Source organism: Lytechinus variegatus, chromosome 3 (assembly GCF_018143015.1).
Source record: "Lytechinus variegatus isolate NC3 chromosome 3, Lvar_3.0, whole genome shotgun sequence".
In the NCBI taxonomy this organism is placed as follows: Eukaryota; Metazoa; Echinodermata; class Echinoidea; order Temnopleuroida; family Toxopneustidae; genus Lytechinus; species Lytechinus variegatus.
The window spans coordinates 66,131,827-66,155,511 of NC_054742.1; the positions used below are offsets into that span (position 1 = coordinate 66,131,827).

Genomic DNA, 23,685 nt, shown 5'->3' on the forward strand with positions numbered 1-23,685 from the left:
CATCACTCCTTACTAAAACGTTTCGTTCTTGAAACGAAACGTAAAAGTGCTTTCTGTATCCCTGGATCATCTTTTTTTAAATACTCCATTATTTGTCCAGGCTGTGATTCATTCAAATCTACAAGGAGCATTGATCTTTCAATTATATATTTTGGACAATGTAAAAGATAATGTCTGACAGTTTCTACCTCACGACATGTATCACAAAACCCTGTTTGATGGATCCCTAATCTATGTAGATCTTGGTTAAGACCAGCGACTCCAAAACGGAGACGATGGAGTACAGTTTCCTGTCTCCCTAGATTGCATTTATATGAGGGTAACACTAATGGTTGCAACTCTTTCAGTGCTGAGTTAGTTTTATTCCATCTTTCTTGCCAAACTATCTTACAACTTTTTGAAATAAGTTGCATAATCTCTGATAATGTTATTTGATTATGAATTTCTATTTTGTTTGATAAAGCTTTTTTTGCGCAGGAGTCTGCTATTTCATTTCCTTTTATTCCACAGTGACCAGGGATCCACTCTAGGTATATATCTAAACCTTTATATTTGAGTCTTGTAGTAATAGTCAGAATTTCTGTGATAATAAGATCGTCTTTCCGATTCTGTAAAGATAAAAGTGCACTTAATGAATCACTGAAAATAACAACACCTGTATATATATCTAAATGTTCTATCCATTCCAGTGCAAGAATAATCGCAATCAATTCCGCCCTGTAGGAGGAGGTGAAATTAGATAACCTTTTGCCTTGGTAAAAAGAAAAATAAGGTACGTAGAAAGCGGCTGAACTAATTCCCTTTTCAGGAGCTTTGGATCCATCAGTGTATATATGGAGTTGGTGTGACCATTTTGTATGTATCAATTCCAAACTCAGTTGTTGCAATTGTATTGGATGGTCCGATTTCTTAATTTGTGAACTTAATTCAGTAGATATAACTGGTGGACAAAATAACCAAGGGGGAAAGGCTGGAGAAATAATATTTTCAATACTAATTTCTTTTCCTATCTTGGATTGAAGCCTATAACCAAACGGTTTACTAACGTTCTTACCTTTAAGATAATCGAACTGCCAACATGGTTTGATACGTGTTATTAATGGGTGATTACTATGTCTTTCTATATTTTGTCTGTACTTGCTTGATAACATTTGCCTTCTTAAATCTAAAGGAGGTTCTCCCATTTCCACCTGCAGAGAAACTAGCGATGTCAACGGCAGCCCGCCAGCACATATTCTGAGTGCTTGATATTGCACCGAGTCTAACAACTTTTTTGTAGTTACTGGAGCACTATCATAAGCTTGACAACCATAATCAAAAATTGATCTAATAATTGCCCTGTAAACCATGAGTAAGGACTTAGATGAACTTCCCCATTTAGTTCCTGTTAAACTTCGCAATATATTTAGTTTCCTTTTACTTCTTGAAACTACGTTCTCTATATGGGGAAGCCAAGACAATTTACTATCAAATATCATTCCTAGGAAACGGTGATTATTTTTATAAGTGAGTATACTCCCTTCAAACTTGACTGTTGGAGGTGTAACGTTTGTAAGCTTAGTGAAAAATACCGGAACAGTCTTCTCAATAGAAAAATTGAATCCCCAGTCTTTAAACCAGGTACATAATATATCTAGATAAGTTTGTATCCTTAATCTAATATTCTCTACATTTTTTCCAGAAAACCATATTGCACAATCATCAGCATATATGGATATTGTCACTTCAGGATCAATTGGAATATCTCTCATCATGACATTATATAAAAGGGGGCTCAGAACACACTCCTGGGGGAGTCCGTTATGGATGTGGATGTTATGGATGTGGATGTGCCGGTACCGTTACGGTATCTGCAAGATATTTTTTCAACACAATCTTGTGCAGACGATCACACATTGAGTAGAGGCCGATTATTTTTTATAGTAATAAAATCGTGAAATACAGTCCATATTCCCTCTTTTATTTCTTTTGTTTTTAATGTAATAAGAAAGAAAAAAGGCACACCATCAAAAATATTGAGTCACCTAGTAAGCGCGCAAAGCGCGCTCAGTTGCCAGGTATACTGACCTAAAAGAGACATTTTAAGGACAGTGCCATAAAAAGGATATATATCTCACTGAACAAATAATGCGAGCGCGATGCGCGAGCTGAAAATTTTTTATATTCAGATATAGAAAGGGACATTATATAGACATAAGCAAATTCTAGTTATCTGTCTCGCTAAACAAACAATACGAGCGCTAAGCATAAGCTGATTTTTGTGTATATATCCAGGGATCCAGGGATTTTAGTAATCAATTAAGAGTAAAATATCTCACGATATTCATCTAATGCTAGTGCCAATTACTTGCTGATATTGTTAGAATTATATATCTAAACACAGGAAGCACTTGTAGTAATTGTAATCATGATTGACACATGCATCTCACTAACCAAATATTGCGAGCGCGAAGCGCGAGCTGAAATTTAGGATATTCAGACCTGAGGAGTGGCGTTCTAAGGCTTGTTTGTAGGAATTCACTAAGGCCATACGTATTTCACTGACCAAATGATGCGAGCGCGAAGCGCGAGCTGAAATTTTTTTATATTCAGATCAGAAAAAGGGATATTTAGTGAGGACTATTTTTGTAAGGAATCCGTTAAGAGTACATATCTCACCAAAGTCATCTAATGCGAGTGCCAAGCGCTTGCTGATTTAGTAAGAATTACATCTAAACACATGAAGCTTTTTTGTAGTCATTGTAATCATGATTATCATACGCATCTCACTAATGAAATACTGCGAGCGCAAATTGCGAGCTGAAAATATAGGAAATTCAGACCTGAAGAGGATCATTCTAAGCTTGTTTGTAGGAATTCACTAAGACCATACGTACTTCACTAACCAAATGATGCGAGCGCGAAGCGCGAGCTGAAATTCGATCAGAAAAGAGGGACATTCAAGGACTGATTTTAGGAATTCATGAAGAGCAGACAATATCTCACAAATCCTTTAATGCGAACGTAAGCACGGACAGGAAATGTTTTATATTAAGACCTTAAAACGGGGCGATCACTTTAAGTAGTCATGAAAAATAAACATATGTCACTACATAAAACAATAACAGCTCGAAGTGCGAGGAAACATATTTGGTGTATATTGACTTGATTTGACAACGTCACGTCTCTCAAATATATTTGAAAACTATAGTATTTCAAAAAATATTTGATCTATCATAGTAAAACAGACAATGCGAGCACCAGGAACAATTAAAACATAGGCCCTGAGCAAATTATGTTTCGTAAAGTTATGAAAAAAAGTTAATTCATGTAATAAACAGTATTATAACAATCCATAATTATAATTATAAATTGTAATTGTAAAAGTATAATTGTAAAATTAATAATTTCTATTTTCCCACTTCGGTTCTCTTCCTTTCTCTCTTTTTTTCTCCTTTTCCCCGGTTTTTTTTTTTTTTTTTTTTTTGGGGGGGGGCAGCCGATTGGGGGGGGGCACGTGCCCCCATGCCCCCCCATAGTTACGCCACTGTACCTGTAAATCTGTATACCGGAGAAAATGGAAATCATGTAGTAGTAGCAGTAGTATTTATTTCCGTATTAAAAGCACAATTATATACAATAAAAATACGGTGGATAGCCCCACATTCAGCGTGACTGGCACAGTGACGCTGGTCTTCCGTGGGGTCCAAAACATTTAACATTAACATATAAGTTGTAGACACAGTATAACAAGATTAAAATAAGAGATTTACAGAAGAATAAAAGAAAATAGTGACGAACATAAATGGTTAAAAATACAAATATTAACAGTAAATAAATACAAATATTAACAGTAAACATATTTCCCTTTCTTACTAATCATACTAATCATATTGATTGAAAAGAGAAATATCAAAGCTCTTCCTTCTTTTGGTCTCTCTTTCAGTCAATGCAAATCGTTTTTTTTGTCCTTCACTGCGACCGTTATTGCATAAAATTTATCACGCTTATAAAATGCAGTCCATGTTTCTTCTCCTTTATTTTCAATCATCGGCAGCCCGGTCATAGTATTTTTTCTACTTCTACTATACTTCTACATCTACTTCTTTCCCTTTTTCCATGTCCCTTTTCTTCGTTTACTGTCGTTTTCCAATTTAGCTTTTCGCTCATTCAATTCCACCTTCATTTTCCACATTTGTTTGCCATTATGTCACATTTTAATCTATTTCCCTTTCTTACTAATCATGCTATTGTATAAGCATATTTAGGAATGATTTGTACTTTCTCACATGCTTTTCTTTTGTTCCTTTTTCCCCACTTTCCTTTCGTTTTCTATTTTATATGTTTTACTTAGTTTTCGTTTCTCTCTTTCCCTTTCGATTTCCTTTTTTCTCTTTTCTCCTTCCCATTTCTCCTCCCCCTTTTTTATATATATATTTTCCCGGTGAAATCCGCCAGGGGCAGCTCCCCCCGCGCCTGTTATGCCACGTACTGTTTCCCTCTTTTCCAGGCTCGTTAGAAGGATTGACAGTCATAAATGCGAACACGATGCGCAAATGCGCTGGCTATAAATAGTTTTGTTATAAAAACCTATAAAAGTGATATTTTTAAGGACATTTTGCATAAATATGTAAAGATAATACGTATTAGGCTTACTAAAAGAATAATACAAGCGCTAAGGGCGAGCATTTTTTAAAATAATTTATATCATATATAGTTGGATCCAGGGGCCCGGTCCCCCCCCCCCCCCCTTCTATTGGCGGAGCAAAAAAAACAAAGAGGGAGAAAAAAAAGGGGAAATAAGGAGAAAGACGGGAGAAAGAAGAAATGGACAAATAAAAGTAGGAAGATCAACGAATGAATAAATTAGGGTGGGGGAAAGAAATGGAAAATGAAATAAATCGTTTGTTTCATAAACAAATTCATTTTTAAAAAGTGCTAATGTTTTAAAATGTCCGTTTGTTGCATAGTTGCCAGAGCAGGGACCTGGGAACGATTTTTTCAGTGGGGGTGCTGAAAGCTCTCGTCAAAGGTGGGGGGAGGGGGCACAATTAAGTTTTCCATAATTACACACACACCTCTAAGGGCGCCACACACACAAACACACCCTCACACACACCCACACACACACACATATATAACATTTTGAGCAATGTTTGTGGTCCTTAACAAGATGCGTATGCAATAAATAATAACTGCGAACGTGATCAGCGCGAGCAGATAATTTTTATATACGCTCTGGCCTGATCCAAAGGGACGTGTTACAAGGACTGTTTGCAATTACCCATTAAGACGATGCAGATATCAACAATCAAATAATGCGAGCGCGAAGCGCGAGCCGAAAATTTTGACATTCCGACCTATATACTGGACAATCTAGGCACTTTTTGTAATCATGATTTGGATACAGTGGCGTACCGTGGGTCACGGCATTGGGGGGGGCACCAGCAAAAATTTCGGGTCACTTAGGGAGCGCGCGCTCAGTTGACAGGTATACTGACCTAATAGAGATATTTTAAGGACATGCAGTGCCATCAAACGAATATGTATCTCACCGATTAAATAATGCGAGCGCGAAGCGCGAGCTGAAAATTTTTGATATTGAGGGCTAAAAATTGACATTATAAGCAAATTGTTTTGTAATCATGATACTTAACTGTCTCGTCAAACAAACAATGCGAGCGCGAAGCGCGAGCTAAAATTTTTGTATATACTGACCCTAAACAAGGAAATTTTAAGGATTATATTTTAGAATCCATTAAGAGTATAAATATCTCACCATAGTCATCTAATGCTAGTGCCATCCTTTGCTGATTTTGTTAGAATTACATCTAAACACAGTCATGAAGCACCTTTTGTAGTCATGTAATCATGATTATCATACGTATCTTACTAATCAAATACTGCAAGCGCAAAAGCGCGAGCTGAACATTTAGGAAATATAGACCTAAAGAGGGGCATTCTAAGGGTTGTTTGTATGAATTCTCTAAGACCCTACGTATTTGACTAACCAAATGATGCGAGCTCGAAGCACGAGTCGAAGCACGAGCTGAAATTTTTGTATATATTGACCTCAAAACATGGATATTTTAAGGACTATAGTTACGAATCCATTAAGTCAGAGTATACATATCTCACCATAGTCATCTAATGCGAGTGCCAAGCGCTTGCTGATTTTGTTAGAATTACATCTAAACACATGCAGCTCTTTTTGAAGTCATTGTAATCATGATTATCATACGCATGTCACTAATGAAATACTGCGAGCGCGAAGCGCGAGCTGAAAATCTAGGAAATTCAGACATGAAGAGGGGCATTCCAAGGCTTGTTTGTAGGAATTCACTAAGACCCCACGTATTTCACTAACCAAATGATGCGAGCGCGAAGCGCGAGCTAAAATTTTTTGATATTCAGATCAGAAAAATTGACATTTTAAGGACTGATTTTAGGAGTTCATGAAGAGCAGAAATCTCACCAATCCACTAATGCGAACGTTAGCACGGACAGGAAATGTTTTATATTAAGACCTTAAAATAGGTCAATAACTTTCAGTAGTCATGAAAAAGAAGAATATATCACTACTTAAAACAATAATTACTCTAATTGCGAGGAAATATATTATTTTGTTGTATATTGATTTGAAAACGGGAGGCTTTAGTACAGCAGTTTTATATGTCTCGTTAAAAAGTCTGTGCGAGCACCAGAAACAATGAAGACACAATTAAGTAAATAATGTTTCATAAAGTTGTGGAAAATGCTTCTTATGTAATATAACATAATATAACACTATGATAAACATCAATTTCTTCTTTTCCCCCCTACGTTTCTCTTCCTTTTTCCCTCTTTTTCTCCTTTTCCCCGTTTTTTTTTTTTTTTGCCATCCGATTTGGGGGGGCACGTGCCCCCCCATGCCCCCCCGTAGTTACGCCACTGTTTGGATAGGTATATAACTATACATTTGATGCGAGCGCGAAGCGCGAGCAGAAACAAAATTGAGATTTCAACCCCCCCCCCCAAAAAAAAAAAAAACCGAGACATTCTAAGCACTTTTCTAATTATGAAGAGGATAGGTATATAACTATACAATTGATGCGAGCGCGAAGCGCGAGCAGAAATAAAAATGATATTTCAGACCTATAAACGGGACAATAAAGCACTTTCTTTTCTAATCATGAACAGGATGGGTATACAATATATAGATGCGAGCGCAAAGCGCGAGCGGAAACAAAATTGAGATTTCAGACCTATAAACGGGACATCTTAAGCACTCTTCTAATCATGAACAAGAATACAGGATGGGTATACAATTATACGATTGATGCGAGCGGAAACAAAATTGAGATTTCAGACCTATAAACGGGACATTCTATTCATGTTTTGTAAATCAAGAATGTGATGGGTAATTTGATATATTCTTATATTAATAATGTGAGCGCAATGCGCGAGCAGAAATTTTCTGATATTCTGATCTGATACTCCGCACTAAATGTAATATGGTTTAAACAGATAAAGAAAAATCCGACGAACATAAGAATAAAGATCAAAATCCGACAAGGAAATCAAAGTTATAGCATTTTAAAGATTAGCATTATTCCGGTGAAGCATGTCTTCATTAATATTCAATGAGCAAACTGATAATGTCATATCCCCACTTGCTCTTCTGTATTTCATTATATAGAATTAGGGTTATTCCATATTTTCCCTTGAAGAACCAAAAACAGTTGAATTGACAACTGATTTAGTCAATTAGATTTTCTTTGCTGCAACTTATTTCATTATAAGGGAGACATATCATTTACACTTGTTTGAAAAAAAATGAAACAATTTTGATTCCATACTTTTAATAACACAAGAAACAGGATAGTGGGAATGTAACATTTTTAACCCACATGGGCGGAAATCCCAGAGGGGACAGGGGGACACAATATCCCCCTCCTATTTTGGGCCTTTCATTATGGAGAAAAATACATCACTTGCCAATCGAAATAATACATGTATTTTTGACTAAATGACCTTACATTTTGGGTGAAAACCTTTTTTTTAGGGGGGGCTTGTCAAATTTTGTTAGGGTTAAAATGACCTAACATTTAGGGTGATAACCTTTTTTTTGGCTTGTCAGATTTTCCGGGCCCTGGTCTCCCCTACCTAAGGGACTGATTTCCGCCCATGCATGTCAACTCACCTATTAAATATTCATGACGACATGCATATCGCCATTTTCATAAAATATTGCTGAAATTTAGAATTAAATAACTGAACTATTTGTTATCAGATATTCATAAAATTCATTTATTTTCATAAAATGTATTTGATTAAATATTTTCAGCCCGGAGTACCCCCAAAACAAGCTGCGTATCTGAATAAGCATGCGTGCGCGTGTTAGAGATAGACCTAGCATCTGGGCATTCTAAATATATTTTTTTATTATAACAATCAACAATGCGAGCGCGAAGCGCGAGCAGAAAAAAATTGATATTCCGATCTGAAAGGGGTGAATTTAAACACCATTTTAAGTACTGTATCGGAAAATTCTGGAGGGGGGGGGCAGGCGCGGATCCAGGAGGGGGCCGAGCCGGTCCCGGCCCCCCCCCCCCCCTATTTTTTTGACAACCTGCAGAAAAAGTGTACTTTTAACTTGATAGAAACTATGAAAAACAGAAAGAAAAGTAAAAAAAAAAAAAAAGAGTATTATACCCATGATGTATAATTTACAGCCTCGTAACGGCCGGCTCGACCCCAAAGGAAACAAGAAAAGGTGAGGGGAAGAATTGGAAAATAGACTTTGCTTTATATTAAAATTTTCGCTCGCACTTCGCGCTCACATTGCCTGTGTAATAAATTCCATTCAAGAGGATTAATGGCACTTACATATCCAGTTCTGAAATCAATTTGCACTCAATAATTTAGCTCGCACATCAAGCTTTCATTATTTTGTTTGATTTACACAAATTGTTTATATATATCAAAATTTTCAGCTCGCGCTGCGCGTTCGCATTGTGTGATTTGTGAGTAACCTATCCTCTTTGGAAATTCTTACCAAAATTTGTAAAATGCTTCTTTATTATGTCTGTATATTAAAAAATCAAGCTCGTGCTTCGCGCTCGCATTGTTAAAATGTTTGTGAACACACAGCTTGTTTTTTATTCAAATAAAACGCGCTTAGACTGTCCAGTTCTCAGGTCGGATATCAAAAATTTAGAGCTCGTGCTTCGCACTCTCATTATTAAATTGGTGATACTTTATCCTCTTCATTAATCACCAAAGAACAGTCCTAATTTAGTCCCTTTTCACATTACTATAATAAAATTTCGGCTCGCGCTTCGCGCTCGCATTGTTTAGTTGGATACTTATATTTTTTCATAATTATAAAATTTTATCAGAATCTTCCGGTCTAAGGACATAAAATGTCAAAGAATTTGAGCTCGAGCTTCGCGCTCGCTTTATATATTAAGACCACATGAGATACCTTATCTTTATTTTTACAATAAACATTAACATGTCCTTAAAACTTCAGTCTTTAGTTAATTAGGACTACCCCCTGAAAAACCAAAAAAAATCATTTTATAGCGGCCAATCGAGAAAAAATGTTCATGAAAATATTTTCGGCCCCACCCCCTATTGGCGAAAGCTGGATCCGCCCTGTGTATCCTCTTCATTATTCACTAAAAACAGTCCTAGTTGATTCCCTTAATTTTCACGTTACTGTAATAAAATTTCGGCTCGCGCTTCGCGCTCGCATTGTTTAGTTGGATACTTATCTTTTTTTATGATTATAAAAACTGCTCAGAATCTTCAGTTCTAAGGACATAAAATATCAAAGAATTTTTTGCTCGCGCTTCGCGCTCGCATTATATATTAAGACTACATAAGATACCTTATCGTGTTTATAACAATAAAAACTAACATAAACTTAAAACTTCAGTCTTTAGTTAGGACTACCCCCTGAAAAACCAACAAAAAATAAAATTATGGCGGCCATTCGAGAAAAATGTTGCTGAAAATATTTTTCGCCCCCCCCCCCCTATTGGCGAAAGCTGGATCCGCCCCTGGGGGGTCTACCAAACGTCGTTCATTTTCATTACATTTCTGTCCATTATACCTACCACTAGTTTTCTAGGAGGTTCTGCCTATGGAAAATAACACATGCAGCACCCCAAAAATTTTGGAGGGGCTTCACCCCCAGCACCCCCGCTTCCCAGGGCCATGGGGTGAGGGCAAAAAAGACTACGAAATTTGATTTCAATTGTCTGACTTGTAATTGTTTATACAAAATACGGGCGGCCGGGCGCGCGCATACTTGATTCGACATAAAACCTGGAAGTTTGAAGTCCAGCCACACCCATGTGTTCCTCCCTTCTATCGATTAGACTGTGTACTAGTAACTATGGTTATACGTTTCGCGCGCGAGTGCCGAGCTTGATTGAGTCGCTTAATAGGAGCGAAGTTATTGAAATATGTGAAAGATTATGTAAATGATTTGCGATTTTGGATGTGATAATTATGTACATTATAACATATTAAAAAAATTACAGGGGGAACCTGATTTCGTGGGGGTGCTGCCTATGGAAAATAATACACGCAGCACCCCCAGGAAAATTTCTGGGGGTGCTTCAGCACCCCCAGCACCCCCGCTTCCCAGGTCCCTGTGCCAGAGTTGGCATAATTATGCTTTTTGGCATAATTTGGACCACTTCAGCATCTGGCATTATGCTTGGCATAATTTGACAAAATTTAGCATAATTTGGACTTTTTTGGTGAAACAATTTTCCCCGACCCTACAAAATGTGAGACGACTTGCCCTTGCTGAACCGAGGCCGGATGAGCGGTCTCGGGGTGACTGAGTTGTCTACCGGGTGAGTTGTCCAAAATTTAAACTCAAACTCGTACCCCGGGGGGGCCACTTACATTGACGAGTGGATACCATGCGTGACCAAAAAAGACGTAAAAAGGATGTCCTTTTCACGATAGGGCACGTTACGTACGTAACGTGAAAAGGGTGTCAAAAACACAAAAATAATGAAAAAAGGGTATCTATTTCGCTAGTAAAATTACGTGTTTAGGGTCGAATTTGCGGGGATGATAAAACAAAATTAAAATGTTTTATAAAGGATGTCCTTTTTGCCCCAACACTACGTGTTTAGAGTCCTATTTGCGCGAGGTGTAGAAGGTGGGGTCGTACTAAACCAAATAAGGTAAAGCCGACAGAACCCGTAACAATAAAACAAGGCTTTACTTGTTTAGGGGTTCATTTCAGGGAATATTTGCCAAGAGTATCGTTTTGTTTCCAATACTTGTTAAGGGTAGGGTTTCACACGCCAATACTTGTTAAGGGGTGCATTTTCAGTATATGGAAATTACGTGTTTAGGGTGCTTTTCGAGACCCCATGGTCGCGCATGGTATCCACTCGTGAATGGAAGTGGCCCCCCGGCCGGGGGGGGCCACTTACATTGACGAGTGGATACCATGCGCGACCAAAAAAAACACGTAAAAAGGATGTCCTTTTCACGATAGGGCACGTTACGTACGTAACGTGATAAGGGTGTCAAAAACACAAAAATAATGAAAAAAGGGTATCTATTTCGCTAGGAAAATTACGTGTTTAGGGTCGAATTTGCGGAGATCATAAAACAAAATTAAAATGTCTTATTAAGGATGTCTTTTTGCCGGCAACACTACGTGTTTAGAGTCCTATTTGCGCGAGGTGTAGAAGGTGGGGGTCGTACTAAACCAAATAAGGTAAAGCCGACGACCGAAGGACCGTAACAATAAAGCATTCCTGTACTTGTTAGGGAATATTTGCCAAGAGTTTCGTTTTGTTTCCAAGAACTTGTTAAGGGTAGGGTTTCACACGCAAATTCTTGTTTAGGGGTGCATTTTCAGAATATGGAAATTACGTGTTTAGGGTGCTTTTCGAGACCCATGGTCGCGCATGGTATCCACTCGTGAATGGAAGTGGCCCCCCGGGTGCCAATCCCAAATTTCACAATAAAAAAAGTACCGGTATTTTGATTCCCGGGGGCGGGCGGCGCATATCCAAAAACAATGTCAATATTCGTAACTAATTCTGCGCTGCTCGTTCGTTAATTCTCTTGATATAATATACCGGAACCTTCGCCGTAAGTTCTTCGTCCGCTGCTAGCTGAATTTCTGGCACTGTTGCAGAATGGCTTCGACTTTTCATTTTTCCACAGAAGTTCCTCCAGATTCAATGTTCAATGACATTCAGTCACTTAATAAATTCAATGAAGAAGTGAGTATTGTATTATTATTATAATTTAATGGTTAATTATAATTTATATGTATTTTCTATCGTCATGATTGTTGCAGAGCAACTTTTGTCGCATTACAGTCCCATCTACCATAAAATATGCTGGTCAAATCACTTCCGGGCTCACGTTCCACATCTTGTTTGCATTGCCTTGCTTCCCTCGCTTCCCTCACTGATTCATTCAAGCCGTTTTTGTAATAATAACTTATTAATTACACGTTAAATGTCGGTATTGTGCACTTTCGAAACTGTAATAACTTGTAGAGGAACACGTCTAATCATGCAACCTCGATTGTAGGATGGGTGGTCTCACTCCCTCGGCTCTGACTCTGAGCACTTGTTCACTGCTACATGTACCATCTGGCCTGTGGAGAATCTACAGGACTATGGTATGCCAATGCTGTATAGAGCACCCACTTTAAAAAATCATTAAAATATCACTTTTGTGACCAAAATTACTAATTTCAATATAGTTTTAATTTATTTATCATTAGTAATGTGGGAATAATTTTTGTATTCACCAGAGCGCTCAAAAACTTGAATTTTGGGCATATTTTTTGTACGCCCTCTATTGGTGGAAAGTAATATGGCAAGAAAATTTTCATTTTTTGATCTCTATTTTTAATTAAGAAAAAATGATATAAAGAATCAAATTTAAATAAGAGCCAAGTGGTATGAATTAACAGGTCTAATGGAAACTGTCAGTATAAAAAAATCAAGCATTTGCCCCAAAGAAAAAGAGAAAATAAGCCAAACATTGCCACATTTATTTTGTCACACATGGAGATATAACTGAGAACAAGGTTATATTATAACCTTGTTCATTGAATGAGTGACTCTGAGTCTGATTTTAAACTTTAAGACACAGATTTTGGAGAAATCCTCTCAAATGATGCACGTACAGTACTAGACAGCTGGCAGCCGTATGTTCTGAGGAGATTTTGAACATCCAAATTTTAAAAAATTTATCCTTGTACACAGACGGCTCGCGATTGTGCAGCCGCCATTAGGGGGTTAAAATACAAAATCCCCCGACAGAGCGCATCGATTTTTGTCTTTATTTCATAAATATATATACAAAGAACTGGACCAAACTTAAGATTATTATTCCATTTTGTCCTGAAATGCACCGAAACGGGGAAGAAATAAACTTAAAAGAGAAAAAAAACAGTGACTGACTTCGGCTGTCGCGCAACTCCCACTTCCCTAGTGTATCGAACTTATTACATAAACATATGGCCATTGGGTCCCTGTAGAGATCAAGTTAGAACTTTGGTCTCTGTTTATTGGTGAGTTTAGCCAACAGAGTTCAGCGGAACAACCTACAGAGACCAAAGCTTTTGGTCTAGTACAGAAGTACCTCAAGTGATGTTCGTGTATGCTCCACTTCTCTTCACTACTGCTATATTACGCTACACCTACCCGAATATCGAGGTATAAAATTCGCTCTGATACTCTGAGTGATTTTATTGGGGGGGGTATAAAAATCATGCACCAAACCGACCTTAAAAAGAATAAAAAACTTATCTCCTTACTTTCCATTCTAATTTCATTCCATATCTATCCTCAGATAAGTCTCAAAATTGGCAATTTAGAGCCAGTATCGGGTTCCTCGCACATATCAATTCACTGCTGATTCCAAATCCAAAACACCACAGATGCAAATTGCGAAAATCGCAGGTCAATTCATGAATATTCACGAGATGGACTATAGATTGAGATCGTTTCTCATTTGCATCAGAACTCTGACCAAACTGTGTTTGTACTGCACTAGTTACCTGATCCTGATATTGTAGATATTAAATGATTTATGGTGAGCAAAGGGGCTATACCACCACTCACACTTTGAAGGTTAGAAGTATACTTGGCCACCTACATGCATGTGATAGTCTCCAAATATCTAAAGCAAACTAGCAAAGCTCCACGTTCTTCTGGGAATAATGGCCAGAATGACAGCACTTGTCTAGAAATCTCAGCCTCTGGTAAAGAAATTGATATCATTGACCTCACTACTAGTTCTCAGCAGGAAATGGAGAAGAACAATATGATTACAAATTTCTCTTCAAGATAATTTCTCTTCAAGATACTTTCTTATTTTTATGAGGATTTGATCATTCATCATACAATCAAGATTAGTATTATTTTTGTCATGTTATGAGCACATATATATATGTGATCAATTATTTTGATTTGGAATTATGTTTTCTTTTTTAATTCTTTAGCAATTTACTCAGCTTGTTGCAGTTGTCATCAGCTTTCTTCTTGAGCCAAATAAGGTATGAATCTTAGCTTGAAAGTATAACTAAACCGTTGAATAGTCAGTTTATATAGTATAATAAGTAGATGCTTTGCTATTCTATTTTTAATGTAATTTCTGTTAATGTAGTGTCCTTTTTAAATTCTAATTGTAGAATTTTCAAATTATATCATTGCACGTTATCAATTTTCAATATATTTTCTATTAACGGAATTATTATTTTTGTTAAAGTGATGAGTATTTATAGAGTGACAAAGCACAGTAGACATAAAATCAATATTACTTTCATCTTCATATAAGTATAGCATAATAATACCAAAAGATTGTGATTTAAAAAGAAACAAAAAGGGGGGGGGGGAGTAGTGAAAGTTTTGTCATTTTAAAGATATGTGAAAATTCAGGAATAGTGAAATTGATACATATTCAATTTCTAATCTTACCCCCTATGGTGCTCTGTGTAGTCCAGCAAATTATTAGGTCAACTGGATGAATTTTCAGATGAGCAAGGAGTCAGCGGACCAGCTCTACGAAATGTGGTTAAAAGCCTTCTAGCTGTGCCATACAGTAAGTGAGAGCAAAGCAAATGTCAATTTGCCTGCAGTAGAAGATGACAATGAAAGGAAAGATAGTTGTTGCAGTGATGATGATGATGATGATGATGGTGATGAAAATAATAATGATTAAAATAACAGCAACAGCTATAAGGATGATGATAATGATAGCAATGGTGATGATAGTGATACTATTAACAATAAGAATATTATTAATTGTAATTATAAAAGTTAATGATTACAAAATAATAAGAATTAATGGTGGTAATGATAGTAATGATAATGAAATTCTCAAAGATGATAATAATTATATAATTTCTGATAGTATGTATGATGAAATTTCATAACAATAATGATAATGATGATGATATAATTGATATCAGTGAAATCATTTGAAGAAAAAGAGGAAAATAAATTGTTTAGAAAATATGGGTTTTCAACAATGAAACACACAAGTTTGGAGTACAAAATTTAAAAGTGACACTTCTTATCAGCCCTCGATTATGTGGAAAGATTGCATTTTTAGTCAATGCACAATACAACTTATACTTTAGCTAGGTGTATAATTGTTTTTAAATTTGAAAGACGATCACACTTTCTACTACAATTGCTGGCCACTATTTCATATTTTATTTTTACTTTATCTTTGGCATATTATCCTCTATTAATGCATACTTTAATTAGTCCATGATCAATGTGTAATCTTTCATTTCATTTCTTATTTCATTGACAGGTGCAGTGAGAAAAAACTTAAGCCCTAGTGACTTGAAAGAAGACTTTGTTAATCTTGGTGAGTAAATTGACGAACTAAATCTCTATTTTAACACTGTGGTTGGGATTTCACTGTCCATCAAGGCATGTCTTACAGAGTAATTTTTCTTTCAGAATCCCAAGAATCATTTGATTACCCAGCTCAAAAACTCGCAATAAGTTGCCAGGGAAAGTTCAGACAAAATAGATGTTTTAGCTTCAAAAATTTAAAATATAAATAATTTTAAAAAATTGTCTACTAAAACCAAAGCCAAGAATCAAGATACAAAGAAAATTTAGTTATCAGGCCATTTTGGGCCACTGTTCAAATAGGTCTTTTTTACAGTAACCATGCTTGATTGAATACCAGACACCAAATCCTAGCTTCTGCTTTATAGAATACAAAATTCACTTTGGCTGATTTGTTAGCTTTAGTGGGTAGTTACATTTTAAAAGGGACAGCAGTATTTATTGTAGAATGTTTAACTGCATAAGTAAGGATTTCAGCACAAATTTTGTGAATGTGATTAGCCTTAATCTGGATCACATTAAAGTTTATCTTAGTATTGGATTGGAAAAGTGTAGATATAATATAGGTCATTAATTACTTCAAACATGTGTTTGGTCTTGGCAGTAATATGTATTGCAATCAGTTTATCAGTATATTATAGGTTTCATTTGCATTTTTGTTACTATTCTGTTTAGGTCTGTCAGAAGAAAAAGCGGGCTATGTATCAAATGAGGTGAGGGTTGCTCATAGATATTTTCATAATTTATATATTTAGCATGTTTTTCTCATTGGCCCATATTCTGCATTGTGACTTAAAGGGGAAGTTCACCCTGAAGAAAACTTTGTTGTGAAAATAGCAGAAAAAATAGTAAAAATATTGGTGAAGGTTTGAGGAAAATCCGTTAAAGAGTAAGAAAGTTATTAAAGTTCAAAATTTTGGATTTGTGACGTCATAAACGAGCAGCTGCCCCATGTGTTATGTAATATAAAATGTATAAATTTCAAATTTTGTATGGTTCCTGATGACTTAATTCTGTTTTCTTTTCATGATCGGGTATGAAATGATTTGTCTATTGATATACAAAAGTTACAGTAAAAACCATTTTCAATTTTCTGAGAAAATGAAATTTCATTGATTTTTTACCATTCGCCATGTAGGAATGCTGCTCGCATATGACGTCACAAATCAAATAATTGAAATTCTAATAACTTTTTAATTATTTGATGATTTTTTCTCAAACCTTCGGCAATATTTTTTATTATTTTTTCTGCTATTTTTACAATAAACTTTTTGTCAGGGTGAACTTCCCCTTTAAAGGGGTACTCCAGGCTGAAAGTAGTTGAATCGAAATGAAGTAAAATTCTTCAAGCAAAAGGGTGAAAATTTCATCTATCCAACATCAAATAAACAAATTGATTTTCAAAGTTCAGCAGTATATATTTTCTTTGCATGCATGCTGTCATGAATATCCCCACTTTCACTTTTCTTATGTCAGTGCATGAAATCATAATAAAGTCACATTTTTATGTTTCCCATGTAACAAAATAAGTTGCAGCAATGACTATCTTACACATTTAATCAGTAGCCTTTCCTGATTAATACTCATTATCCAAGGACATAATTTGAATTTATAGGATTTCATATGATAAAATACAAAATAATGATTGGAAATATCGCATCATCAGCTTGCTCTTTTCGTATTCATAAAGATATGCTTATAATTGTTTATTAAACCAAAATAATGCAAAACTTTAAACAATCATAACTTTGTTGTCCCTCATCCAATTTTCCAAATTTGGGTATTTTGTTTGTGTTATTTTACTTTATATGTTCAAATCATGTTATTTTTAGCCTGCATGAGCAAATTTGCCCCCCAAAAATCCATGGTTCAGTAGATTTTCAGCGCAGTAGGCACAGATTGTAGCAAAAACAGTTTTTGCCACAAATAGCATAACAAAAAGCCCAGTAAATAAATACTTAAACAGTATTTTGGCCACCAATAATTTTAGCAAAGACCTGGGGCAGTGGTTTAGATCAAACCAGAGTTCAAAATATGGTCTATAAATTTGAAAAAAAAGTGCACAGTACTATACAGTGCATCCCCCAATTTTAATGGAAACCTGTTTTTAGATATAAAATATAATAATTATCAAGTACTAGTATACATTTTGCATTTTATTATGAATTTGACACATATATGAAAAGCAATATATCCTCTTTGATGTGTGGTAGATTACAAACAATAAATACTGAGGCCTGTCAGAAACAATTTGTGTAGATTCTCATTTGTTATTCTGCATCCACTCTCATTTAAAAATTTAGAGTAAGAAACAAAGAAGACAAACAAAATTTTCATTTTCAAGCCAAATTTAAGCAAAATACTTAGTAAGCACCATTGGGATGCATATCATGTTTGTAAAGTGCATGCAAGCCAGACTTAAGCCAGCAAGGTGGAAGATTTAGCCAAAAAATGCAGTATTTTACTTTAATAACGACAAATTCATCATATACAAATGAAGTTGTGACTCTTTATGAAACTGGGGGCCGTTTCATAAAGTTGTTTGTAAGTTAAGAGCGACTTGAAGAACGACTGTTGATCCTTTCTTGTGGTAAATTGTATAATAAATCGGCGATGGTGTAGCGCATCAGAAAGGTTAACCAGTCATTCTTAAAGTCACTCTTAACTTAGGAACAGCTTTATGAAACACCCACCTGGGCCCTCTTTATGCAGATCATGTTTTATTTGGCCCTAATTGAACAGAATTCTGTGGCCCCAAGGGATTATTACCTAGGCGGTCTCTCCTATAAATATTTTGAACTGATTGTTATCTCTTCATTTCAAACAGTGGAAGCGTAACCTGGTTGGTTTATCAAGAAGTGCGGTTGGTCAAACCCTGATGGTGAATCAGCTGGTAGACATGGAATGGAAGTTTGGAGGTATGAATAGAACGTTACGTGTCAAGTCCTCCCCAGAAAAAAAATCTTGATTTGGATGAATAGAGAAAAATCAAGCTAGCATAATGTTGAAAATTTCATTCAAATCGGTTGTAAAATAAGAAAGTTATGATATTTTAAATTTTCGCTTATTTTTCACAAGAACAGTGATATGCACAACTAATTGACCTGCAAATGAGAGAGTCGATGATGCCCCCCTCACTCACTATTTCTTTTTTTTATTGTTTGAATTATACAGTATTTCATTTTATGCAAATTTGACTGAGCTATATAGTATTAAACAATGCTAATTCTTCATGTTCAGGGAGGAATTAAACGTAACGCTTGTAAATGAGGAAAAAATTTGAATATTTCGTATGATATAATACAAAAGAAATAGTGGATAACGTCATCGGTCTGCTTATTTGCATACCGACCACAATGTACATAGAACTGTTTTGTGAAATTAGGCAAAAGTTTTAAATGTCATAACTATCTCATTTTACATCCGATTTTGATGAAATTGTCAGTGTTATGCTTAATGGATTTTTCTCTGATTACTCAAATCAACAATAAATCCATATTGTTGCTGCCCGAATCATTATGAAGCATATCTCTTCATACGCATTCTCAAATGCCCGCATGTGAGACAAGGGAAAATACATAGGTATATTTCACGTCGTCTCCGCAAGCACAGTCAACATGTGCATAGAGGCCGAGCAAAATACAAACAATATACCAATATTCAGAAAATCTAGGTGAATACGGTTTCGTGAATTACCAGCTCAGATGTCTGATACGGGTAATAATTCACACTATTGACCCTTTACCAAATCTTTAGACAGGCAATAATCCTGATATATCATGATTTATGCAATTCTGCTATGACCAAATGAGTTTGATCATGTTACAAATTATGCCATTATACAGAGGTGAATATGTACTAGCATGACTTTTGGCTTCATATTTACTAGATAATGGTAAAACGTAGTATGTGTTCACTCACATCTTCTCCTACTTGAAAGGCAATATTTACTACTTCTTCATATGTTTCTTCAAATGCTGTGGAATGATTCAAATAATGATATAGGTTTTCCCGTCCAATTTCGTCAAAATTTCAACCGATTTAATGATTCAATAATTCAATTTGCAACTAATTTGAATGACCTATGAGATCAGCATTTAAATAGCCAAATACTTAATTCAATTTAATTCTAATGGCACGCGATTTCATAGTTATCTCAATTAAACATTTATAAAGAACGATCAAATTAAAATAGCTGAGTAGTGTTCCTTCCTTGCGAACGTTTATGAATTCAAAATCATTAATATGCAATCACTTACAGGATATGGACAGTGTTTTTCGTTGTTGTTGTTTTTTTACTTCTTTTGTATAATTATGGAAATGGGTTTTACTCCTAAATTGGATGTTAAAAATTTTACTGAATTCTACATCTGACAAACGAGTTGTTCCACTTTCATTAACTATAGACTGTGGTCAACACCATGATACCCATCCCTTCCCCAAAACGATTTAAATTATATACAATTTATGTAAAATAAAATTGAATTGAATTGAAAAAATAAAAAAGAACAAGATGATGAAGAAAAAATACCTACCAATGGCATACTAGATCATCCACCCACTCAATGGCGGATCCATGGGGGGGGACAGCCAACTCGTGCCCCCCCCCTTTGAGAGGCACAATTACCCTTATTCTTTGGTTAAAACCTTCTTTTTTTGCTCGTCATATTCCTCCAGAAAATGCGCCCCCCTTTTGGGAAATCCTGGATCCGCCCCTGCACCAACTCATCAATCACTAAAAGAATAAGCGTTTACAACCATATCCTATAAGTGTTACATGAATTACGTCTTTATCAAACATAATGGAATAAAATGATTCTAACTGAAAAGATCCGCAACAAATAGAAAGGGTAAAGTTTGAAAAAAAGTGAATACAGAAACATGCTATCTGAATTTGGAAGTTTAAAGTGCAATTATGTGTGCCGATAAATGAAATTGAAAATGGTGTTTTAGGCGAAATTAAACGATCAGCTCGTCGTCGCGAAATTAAATGACACCTTAGGGCCATTAATTTGAACGAATTTCTCTCTAAATTGAATTTCTACAAAATTCAAAGGAATGATATAGAACGAAATTGAATACTAAATGAATGAAAATGAACTATGTGTGCAGAGGGTGGACGAAATATTTCGAATTTGAACGTCCTTTCATTAATTTAATTGCAACTCTGATGAAATTGGACGGGAAAACCTATATTAAACAAAGTAAAACCCTAAATAAGTTTAAAAAACTTTTGAAAGTTGAATTTTTTACTCGGTATAAAAACTTCTGCCAATAGCACACTGTACATGTAGGTCACTATAATTTATGATAATTACTTCTAGTTTGCTTGTTTGTTTGTTTTTATTCCCCTGTATTAGCCCATTGTTTCTTTTTCTCTCTTTCTGTTTTTTTAAATTGTATTTCAATGTTATTTGTTGTTCACTCTTTATGTATATGTTATATTAATTTGTATTTAATTGTATCATGGTGGTGCCCCACCCACAAGTTTTTTAAATGAAAACTACCAGGGGCTCCCAATCCCATGTTTTTACATGTATATACCTGTATTTTTATGATTGATTGATTGAAATAAATATTGAATTGAATTGAAAATTGAATGTTCACCTGTTTTCTCTTGGAATTGCGTTCCCCTACAGTAACAGCAGCAAGCAGTGAACTTCAACAAGTTGGAAGCACGTTTATTCAGATGAAGTTGGTTGTCAACAAGGGTAACAAGACAGAGAATGTCTACATGGGTAAGGAAGAAGTTATTGAGAGTCATATTCAGGCTTGGTCCCACTGCACTTACGGAAGCAGAGAGGATGTAAAACGGAAAAGAATCTTGCCATCCGTTGGAGAATATTATATATCCGTTGTGTATTCTTTGAAAATGTGTTTCATACGCTCTATATCCATTGCGCATCCGTCCACTGTGATTTCATTGTTTGCCCATTTTGTCCATTGTCTAGAGCGGATGAAAATGGATGCAGCCATCCCAAAATTGTGCTTGTCCGCTGTCTCCGTTACGAATACGTTTTGTGTCCGTTGGCCAGTGGGACCAGGCCGTTTAGGGAAATTGGTCCATGGTCCAGGCTGGAGATATTTCTATCTCAGTAAATAGAGTAACATTCACAGAGCAAAATGCTGTAAATTTGTTCAAAATCCGTTAACAAATAACAAAGTTATTGAATTTTAAAGATTTGCATTTATGCGGTGAAACAGTTCTAGGCATGTCTTTATGAATATTCATTAGGTGGGATAATGTTGTCGTATGCCCACTTGTTCTTTTGTATTTTATTATATGAAATTAAGTTTATTAAAAAAATTTCTACCAAGAGCTAAAACAATTGGATTGACAACTGCAGAACTGATTAAGTGCATTAGATATTTATTGTCGCAACTTATTTCATCATAATGGAGACACGTGTGAAAAATGAAACATTTATGATTTCATGTAATAACATGAAGGAAAGTGGGATGTGACATCATCAGCCCACCTAATGAATATTCATAACGTGCATATATCAGTTTTCACGAAATATTTATGAAATTTAAAATTACTTTGTTATTTGTTATCCGATTTTGATGAAATTTTCTGCATTTTGCTCTGTGAATTTTACTCTATTTATTTAGATGTAAATATTTTCAAACTGGACCATCCCTTTAAATAACAGGGAACTTACATAGAGCTACACAACCCAGATCTGTCTTTGTTATACTCTTATTTCTTACTCCTCATTCCACTTATTATGTTTGGGGTTTTTTTTCTTGTTATTTTATACAGAGCTATCAGTGCCAGAGTTCTACTCATTCTTACATGAAATGGAGAAAGCCAAAGCAAGCTTGGAGTACTTCAGTTAGCAGGATAGATCATCCAAAGCTCAAAGTGTTTTAAAAAATCTTGTGTAAGATAGGGTTGATTATTTTCCTCTATCAGAAGTCTGAGCTGGTAATTTACGAAACCAGATTACCCTAGATTATCTTGAAGCGATTTGTGTTTTGCTTGGTCTCTCTACACGTAATGAGTTTGCATGCAGAGATGACGCAAAATATATCTGTATATTTTCCATTGTCTCACATCCAGGATCTGAGGATGCATAGAAAGAGATATGCATCATATTGCTCCATGTAGAAACAAATATGTCACAATTTTAATCAAGATGAGACGGCGCTAGATACCCAGGGACACAACATTCATTTATGTCACAAGTGTAAAATCTGAGACCCTGCTCATTGTGACAAAATAGAACCGGTATCCCATTTTTTAAGGGTGAAAAATATCAATTTTCATGATTTTGCTCTAGATGTCTGATTTGGATAATAAATATATTGACTGGTTCTTTCAAGGAACATCAAATGTAATTCCTTAATACCCCTTTCATATACCCAATTATGCGGATGGATAATATCTGCATAATTTGGTCGTTAAATCGGAGCGGGACCAGAGATATCTGCATTATTTCGATGCTGTAATTATCCGCATAATAGCGGCATCGGGACCAGATTTTGACTTTATGAATGCATTTCCAAAGTAATGCGGATAATTGCCATGGTGCGGTCACAAGGTCACCCTTTTCCAACACAACCCTATGGGAGGGGGTGTGTGCAGTTGCCATGACAATTATCTGCCTTTTTCAGGTCGGGCGGTCGTAAAAAATAGTGCAGATTATTTTCAGTTTGTGAATGCAATTTTTATTGAATTATCCGCATTACTCTTAGGGCGGATAATTGGGGGATGGGTTTGTGAAAGGGGCATAAAAGAACCATATTGCCCTCATCTATAGATTTAGAACAATATGTTGTTTCGCAGCCAATATATTTCATGCTCCCCTCAAGGCCAGTCAATATTATATAATTATTTAAGGGC

The 23,685-nt window shown here is 35.7% G+C and overlaps 1 protein-coding gene across 1 annotated transcript; it reads left to right on the top strand.

Moving 5' to 3' along the window:
* Positions 1–12,104: 12,104 nt before the first annotated feature.
* Positions 12,105–23,182, top strand: LOC121411711 (COMM domain-containing protein 7-like). Its single transcript, XM_041604540.1, has 8 exons — positions 12,105–12,230; positions 14,471–14,524; positions 14,967–15,069; positions 15,790–15,846; positions 16,512–16,549; positions 18,664–18,754; positions 21,476–21,574; positions 22,603–23,182. The coding sequence occupies exons 1-8, from the start codon at positions 12,144–12,146 to the stop codon at positions 22,677–22,679; spliced, it is 606 nt and encodes a 201-aa protein (XP_041460474.1). The 5' UTR covers positions 12,105–12,143; the 3' UTR covers positions 22,680–23,182.
* Positions 23,183–23,685: the final 503 nt, after the last annotated feature.

What these genes read in the sequence shown, in the direction of transcription:
- LOC121411711 (XM_041604540.1), top strand. Translation starts at nt 12,144, where the DNA reads ATGGCTTCGACTTTTCATTTTTCCACAGAAGTTCCTCCAGATTCAATG. An exon ending in CCTTCTAGCTGTGCCATACA is followed by an intron (nt 15,070 to 15,789) that starts GTAAGTGAGAGC and finishes TTTCATTGACAG; the next exon opens with GTGCAGTGAGAAAAAACTTA. An exon ending in GACAGAGAATGTCTACATGG is followed by an intron (nt 21,575 to 22,602) that starts GTAAGGAAGAAG and finishes TATTTTATACAG; the next exon opens with AGCTATCAGTGCCAGAGTTC.